This window comes from Pygocentrus nattereri, chromosome 12, assembly GCF_015220715.1.
Source record: "Pygocentrus nattereri isolate fPygNat1 chromosome 12, fPygNat1.pri, whole genome shotgun sequence".
In the NCBI taxonomy this organism is placed as follows: domain Eukaryota; kingdom Metazoa; phylum Chordata; class Actinopteri; order Characiformes; family Serrasalmidae; genus Pygocentrus; species Pygocentrus nattereri.
In genome coordinates, this window is record NC_051222.1 from 36,262,426 (window position 1) to 36,270,544 (window position 8,119).

Genomic DNA, 8,119 nt, shown 5'->3' on the forward strand with positions numbered 1-8,119 from the left:
TTCGTCATGTGTGACCTGACCTGTACGAGAGTTTAATTCCAGTTTAAACATGGCCATCATCTCGATCATCATCATGGTCATCCTCACTCCTGGTGAGTTGTATCTTTCAGTTATTGTGTTAAATTTCAGATGATTTAATAGAGACTCAGTAACATACAGCATTGGTTTGTTTCCATGCCAGAGAAGCAGATGAACATTTTCTGCTTCCCTTGTTTGTCTTCATCACTGCTGTTATTATCTCAGTAAGATGTTTCTCTGTAGCTTTTGTAGTCAATCATAATCTCAGGCTTTTTAAACCAACAGCTTGTACAAAGATTTGTCATGGTTTTCAGGGATGATCTCCACTTACTTTACATCTTGTATCTCTTTATCGGCTGAGTGAAGTCTCAGACCTCATATGTTCATTAATCATGAACATGTACTTTTTTACAGCTGGAGTCAGCGCTGTAACTACTGTAACTGGACACATGGGACAGTCAGTCCAGATTAGATGCCCCTATGATTCTGGATATGAGACCAACACGAAGTATCTCTGCAGAGGAGAATGTTCTGTGTGGGGAACTAAAGACATTCCTGTTCAATCTGGATCTGCTGAAGATCAGAGATTCTCTCTGGATGACGACACAGCAGCCAGAGTCTTCACCATCACCATCACTGACCTGAGACCAGAGGATGAAGGAAGATACTGGTGTGGGGTAAAGAGGCCTAAACCACTTCCTGACCTTTACACAGAGATCCTTTTACTGGTAAAACTGGGTGAGTGATTTCAACACTTCTACACTCTCAAAGCAGAAATGCTGAGAACAAAATAACTGGTGTTGAGTCTTATTGTGTCTCCAGTGAGAAAAAAATATAAAAATAAGCAAAATAATTTTACACGGTATCTACTTCTGTTGTTCAGATCCCACAAAACCTTCTGCTATCTCCCAGACCACACATCTTCCTCTTCTCCCAACTACAGGTATGTGTTCATTATCTCAGTCTGTACATACATTTGAGGTATTGAGGATTCCAGATAATCGGTGCTTAATTAAACAAAGGCAAATTTAAGTCAGCCAAGTGAAGTCAAGTTTGATTCCTCTTTAGGATGTTGCAAATGAGAAAATAGTTCATTTTACGTGCTATTGTGTAGCTGTGAATGTAAACACTAAAGACTCGTAAAGGATGTTCCTTAATTGTATTTATACGTCAGAAATCTGTTTATATGCCAGAATTGTTTCAGTATACATTCTTACTCATTGAACCGTGGAACAATAGGACATTATTGTGAATCCTTTAACTAAAAGGAAAGCATAGCATGTTCATTTGTATATAGCGAGAAAATATTGAGGCTTTTGTCTGTGTTGTTTGTTGTACATACATCCGCTTCAATTTAAACACATCTCTTGACTCTGTACTTAAAAATATCCATACGCATGAACAAAGATAGGTTTAAAGAACAAGACTGACTCAGCAATCCTCTATAGCCAAACTGCTGACTGATGCATTTTGAAGATTTGCAATTGAAGTCTAACAGAGGGATCTTTGTAACTTTGGGCAATGGAAGTGGAATCAACCCAAACTGAACCACAACGCTGTAAAAAAAGTTTATTACTTCACACTATAAAATTCGATAAAGTAACTGCCAACAAGAGCTTTGAAACAAAGTATTCAGGTTAAGATGTAAAAAAATCTGATGTTTGTTTCTGCTGAAATATGCATAACTCAAAAGAGAATACATGTGCAAAAGTCTAGTAGATACAGTACTTTACACTAAGTATTTTAATACTTTAATACTTTAAGTATTAGCAGCCCTGGCCTGATAAACATCAGCGAAACAGGCTGTAGAAACATTAATTCAAAATATGAATAATGTACACAATATTTGAAGTATAGTGATTAGAATGAAATGTTTTCCTTTCAATCATACTTTTATATACAGGCTAGCTTTAGGTCCCACTTCATCTTAAGCGTCTATAATAATGTAGTTACGCAGGAATAACATCTGCAAAACCACTAGCTGTTGTATTTAGTCAGTGTTACTGATGGGTCACAGAAGTACAGCCTATGTAATAACACTTATGTCAGATTCATTTTTGCCTCATGTAATTACACGAGTGTATATTTTTGATGCACTACAGATAAGCAGGCTTTTCCAAGAGTTAAATGAAGTATGTTTTACATAACATTACAGTTGTCTTACAGAATTACTGTGGAATAACTGTTCTAACAAGGTGACCTAATCACATTCATTAACACCATTCTTTAATTACATGGTACCTTTGTAACAACTACACAGGAGCTTTCCTGTAGTGCAGTGTTGAAGTGGACAGTTCCTGTGTAATTACTATGTAGTTACTGTGTAATAATGCAGTGGTAATGTAGATGTTGATTTGGGGGAAATGCAACACATTTAATGAATGTTATGAAGCTACATGTTAATATAAAGGGCGTCTGCTGTTCTGACTCATTACAGACTGGTTTAAATCTGAAACTGGTTACAGTGTCACAGCACTAACAACATAAACACCAGCTAAATGTCAGGAAAGCTGGCAGATACAGTGTAAATAATGCTTTAATGTCAGTTATTACTTATGTTCTTTTACTACTGGGGAAAAAATAACTGAAAAAGTCCTGTTTCAATCTGATTACAAACATAACTACTTTTATGTTATTACCCTTCTGCAATTACATTATGCAGAATAGGCATTTTCACCTATGCAGACACACTTGTGTAATTACATGAGGTAAAACTGAAGTTGATACACATGTAATTACATAGGCTGTAGTTCTGTCATCCATCTGTAACACTGACTAAACTATCAGTAGCTGTTTTATATGTTGTGGACATGTCATTACAGAGTTATTCAATCAAGTATAAAACGAGACCAATAAAAAATGCATTTGCTCATGATTACCAGGGGTGCCACTACTTGTGGAAGGCGCTCTATATGCAATGGGAGTGTATTGAATAAAAAAATAAAATAAACTTCTAAGAAATGAACCAATTTTTGAAAAACAGTGGAAATATTTACCCTCTGTGGTGAAGAAAATGCAACGCAGACAGAAATGTAAGGGCATGGGGGAAAAAAAGGAAGTGGAAAATAAGACAAATGTTTCTTTAGTCCAGTTATTTGGGTAAAATGCTGTGCCAGCACAGATCTGAAGGTCAAGCTGGGCACCCTGCGCTTCTGGAAAACAAAATAGGCAAAAAATGTAGCAAGATAGTGTGGGAGAGCTTTTCCCTTTGATGTCTTTACATGTTGAAGTCTTGTCTGTAAATTTGCAGACAGTCTTTTACAGAAAGAAGAGTCAGCATTATTCCACTCAGCACTGGTGGCTTCAAACAGCTGAAAAACATTGCCAAGTTAGTTGATGTTTATTATGAGACCAAATACTCTCTTAAGGGTGTAAATCAGGATTCTGACCAGCCCAAAACCATCAGCAAAAAGCATTCACTTATGGGAGTAGCACATTCCCTGGTTTGACACAGACACTTTAACTCAATAATGGGCTGGTAATAAGCTGATTAGTTGGATCAGGTGTGTTGGCAGCAGGGAAGACATTAAAACGTGCAGTGCAGTGGGGCCTACAGGACTAGGGTTGTGAAACGCTGGTCTCCTGGACATCTGTCTATAGCCAGATCTCCATCTAGCTGTCAAAATAAATTCACCCAAATAAATGATACGTCACAAAAAAGGCTGGATTGCAATTGCAAATGGTGTCCCACAACTTTTAAGTGATATATTCTTATTTTTAGTCCATTTATAACAAAAATAGGTCGATGTTTACTTTGTTCTATCCCTTATTAAAACCAATAGGATGATCATACTTTTTAAAAGTTTTAGTAATTTTTTACTAAAAGTTTTTTGTTTATGTTTTAGTCATTTTTCATCATGTTATGCATATATATATATATATATATATATATATATATATATATACTATAATTAGTGTGATGGAGCAGTATAAAGTACAGAATTTTGAGTGTAATTTTTTGTAATATTTTTATGGTGAGTTTTGAGGGAGGGATGTACAAAACAATACAGAAAGGTAATCTCTTTTTCCTGTGTCACATGACCGTTTATTCTTCAAAATTCATTACTCCTACACTCTCAGAAATAAAGACACGTCACTGAGGCAGTACCTCTCTCGTCTCGGGGTGGAACCCTCAAGGGTCAGGGAACATAACTGCACCATAATCCACAGAAATTATATTTTGTACTGACTCCAGACACCGTCTCACCTCCAGGACTTTTATTGTTCTGTTTGAAAACATTTGATTATGAAAAACATACAAATACGAACTTTTCACCTGGAAAACCGTATTTAAGGTTCACAACTGGACCTTAAAACCACTGCTGTACATTTGAGGGAACATTTACACTGTTTGTACTGTGATGAAAGAAAAATGTACCTGTACAGAACCTGTACAATTTGCTCATATTAAAATTACCATTTAAATATTGTAACAACTGACTGCATGGCTTTGGTTTTGAATAAGACCACTATGAACTTTGCGGACATTCTTTAGGAAGAATGAAAATTCGGTAATAACTGCAAATGCATACATCAAAATATATCTGAAACATTCTAAAACACATTTTTCCCAAACTCCAGCTAACAGGAACATAGCCTACATTTAATGACACGTAATACAGCCTAATATATGTGCTCATTTCTTAATTATACTACTTAACGCAGATCTTTCTAATGCTCGTTAAGTTGGTGACAATTCAACAACTTTGAATTACCATCAATTCAAAGTTGGCCTATCATACGAGTTGCACTCAAGTCAAAGTCAATTTTATGTAGTGTTGTGTCTTTCTAATGAGATAAATATAGTGGTCAGGTAAGTCTTATGGCAAAGCCACATGTGATCTGAGGTCAGCTGACAATTAGCCCCTCTGGTTTGGTGGTTTTATGACATTGTAAACCATTCCAAAACCACAACTACAGAGGGCTTGACCTCTGTGGCCTCATGGTAGTTACAGACACAATCTCACTGAAATGAATGCATACAGAGAGTAAATGTTTCTATATTCACATGAACATTGTATTTATATATAAGTATTTTTGACAGTACTACTCTGGACCCATATGAGTTTGATGGCAGTGTGTTTCCCCACTTAGCTCTGGGAGCTTTGAAAGGTCTACCACCTGGCCTGAATACAAAAACAGCTCCAGAAACCGCTTGAACACTAGATTCTTTTATTTAGTCTGAAAGTAGAATTAATTGAAGTTCTTTGTTTTCCATCATTCAGGAACATCTGATGACAGTAATGTCTCCCAGTCTACTCCAACATTCTCTGTTAAGGCCACACAACTGCTTACTTCTTCAGGTACATGAAGCTTCAGATAACAAACACTACTCTTACTTTTTCTGTCTCATCTACTTTGTGAGTTTACTAGCTGGTGTTCAAAGCCTTTGAACCAAGAAATGCATGTTTGTGATTCCTTAGCCTCTGTGATGAGATGATGATGATGGTGATGAGATATTTGAGTTTTTACCAGTTTATGTCCAGTAGGAACACTTCTTCTAGACTGAATTATTCCCTATTTTAACTTAATTTTAATTCTAAAGAACAAATATGCTCCAAATTTCTATGACATTCTGAAGTGTTGTATTTTTTTAATGCAACATATTTTGATTATAAATAAATAAATGTTGGTACTAAACCTTGACTAACCTCAAAAAAGGGGGTCACTGCTTCTTGTAGAATTGTGTTTCAGCACTGGAGGAAAAAGAGATAGCAGACATGTTACTTCTAGTTTTATTTTAATTTTTTTCTGCAATATTGCAAATTGTTGTGGTTTGGAAATTGGAAATTTTTACATTATGCAAAAATAAGGAAAATGACAAACCATAGAGATACAAGGATTTGTGTGACAGGATACTGAAGTACTTTAAATGTCTTCTTAATTTCCAAATATTTTATATTTTTCATCTTTGTTTTTAAGCATGACTGTGAAGTGCCCTGCAGAGGTGATTAATATTTAATTGATTTGAATCATTGATTCCAGGTTCCATTATTCTGTACGTGTGTGTTTCACTGCTGGTCTCTGGAATCTGTCTCGGCGTTCTAGTGCTGTTCTCCACACGACGGAAGAAATTAAATACATTATCAGGTCACATATATACATTTACATATACACACGGCAAGATTATTAAACATAACCAATAACAATTAACAAAAACAATGTTTTACTTGCAGGTTCCCTTAGCTCAATAATATCACAGAGGGATTCCAGAAGACATGAGGTAAGTGAGTGACATTCACTGTTTATGACTCTTATTTTTTTTTTAGGATCCTGGCATCACTGCTCTGATTTTTATGTTTTGTTTATCTGTATAGGACAGAACCAACAATGAGAACTATCCATATGAAAATCACCACTCCATCATAATCAATCCAGTCTACCAGAGGGAGAACCCCGAAACCAGCCATTCAGACTCAGTCTATCAGAGAGGGAACCCTGATACCAGCCAGGCAGACTTTCAGAATGTTAACATCAGTATCCAACAATCTGATGTACTCTATACGAGTGTAACGCCCAGAACAAACCAATCAGATCCAGTGTACCAGAGTATAAACCCTAACACAAAAAAGTCCAAATTAGCCAAGCTGAATGTACATCCCAACACCAGCCAACCAGACTCACTCTACCAGAACATAAGAGATACCAGCCAATCAGATTCAGTCTACCAGATCATGAACATAAACCAATCAGATTCAGTCCTTCAAAGCCAAGACCCAAAAGCCGCCCAGTCTGATTCTGTCTACCAGATCATGAACCCCAAAACCAACCAATCAGATTCAGTCCATCCAAACCAAGACCCCAACACCACCCAGTCTGATTCAGTCTACCAGATCATGAATCCCAAAACCAACCAATCAGATTCAGTCAATCCAAACCAAGACCCCAACACCACCCAGTCTGATTCAGTCTACCAGATCATGAATCCCAAAACCAACCAATCAGATTCAGTCAATCGAAGCCAAGACCCCAACACCACCAAGTCTGATTCAGTCTACCAGATCATGAATCCCAAAACCAACCAATCAGATTCAGTCAATCAAAGCCCAGACCCCAACACCACCAAGTCTGATTCAGTCTACCAGATCATGAATCCCAAAACCAACCAATCAGATTCAGTCGATCGAAGCCAAGACCCCAACACTACCAAGTCTGATTCAGTCTACCAGATCATGAATCCCAAAACCAACCAATCAGATTCAGTCGATCGAAGCCAAGACCCCAACACTACCAAGTCTGATTCAGTCTACCAGATCATGAATCCTAAAACCAACCAATCAGATTCAGTCCTTCAAAGTGAAGACCCCAACACCACCAAGTCTGATTCTGTCTACCAGATCATGAATACCAAGAGCAACCAGTCAGATTCCGTCTACCAGAATCTTAATCCCAACACTAATGAACTGTAGCCCAATGAATCTTATCAAGCTGCTCAGTTGTCACTTGTCCTACCTTGTTGCATAAATCACTGATTTGCTTTTAAATTGACATTGAAACAGTTTTAAACTTGCACAAGGAAAACAACTGGGGGAGTTTAACAAAAACTTGAGACCTGATAAATTACCATTTACAGGCTCAGTAGATAGTCAGGCACATGGCACCAAGAACTCAACACTAAGCTCTTAATCCATAGAGTTTAATATGATATCAGCCCACCATTTGCAGCTAAAACAGCTTCAACTCTTCTGGGAAGGCTTTCCACAAGTGTTAGGAGTGTGTTTTTGGGAATGTTTGACCGTTCTTCCAGAAGCACATTTGTGAGGTCAGACACTGATGTTGGACAAGAAGGCCTGGTTCACAGTCTCCACTCTAATTCATCCCAAAGGGGTTCTATCGGGTTGAGCTCAGGACTCTGTACAGGCCAGTCAAGTTTTTCCACACCAAACTCATTCATCCTTTATGGACCTGCTTTGTGCACTGGTGCGCAGTCATGTAAAAGTTGGGAGCATGAAGTTGTCCAAAATCTCTTGGTGCTGAAGCTTTAAGAGTTCCTTTCACCAAACTTTACACTTGGCACAATGCAGTCAGACAAGTACTGTTCTCCTGGTAATCGCCAAACCCTGCTCTGTCATTTTACGTGGCCTACCACTTCATGGCTGAG

At 37.5% G+C, this 8,119-nt stretch overlaps 1 protein-coding gene across 1 annotated transcript; it reads left to right on the forward strand.

The window, feature by feature from the left end:
- The first annotated feature begins 438 nt into the window (after window positions 1–438).
- Window positions 439–7,700, forward strand: LOC108413112 (sporozoite surface protein 2-like). The gene is made up of 6 exons (XM_017685466.2): window positions 439–756; window positions 902–961; window positions 5,244–5,321; window positions 6,004–6,108; window positions 6,195–6,241; window positions 6,336–7,700. Exons 1-6 carry the CDS (start codon window positions 468–470, stop codon window positions 7,425–7,427), a joined length of 1,671 nt encoding a protein of 556 aa, XP_017540955.2. The 5' UTR covers window positions 439–467; the 3' UTR covers window positions 7,428–7,700.
- Window positions 7,701–8,119: the final 419 nt, after the last annotated feature.

What these genes read in the sequence shown, in the direction of transcription:
- LOC108413112 (XM_017685466.2), top strand. Translation starts at nt 468, where the DNA reads ATGGGACAGTCAGTCCAGATTAGATGCCCCTATGATTCTGGATATGAG. An exon ending in TCCTCTTCTCCCAACTACAG is followed by an intron (nt 962 to 5,243) that starts GTATGTGTTCAT and finishes TCCATCATTCAG; the next exon opens with GAACATCTGATGACAGTAAT. An exon ending in ACAACTGCTTACTTCTTCAG is followed by an intron (nt 5,322 to 6,003) that starts GTACATGAAGCT and finishes CATTGATTCCAG; the next exon opens with GTTCCATTATTCTGTACGTG.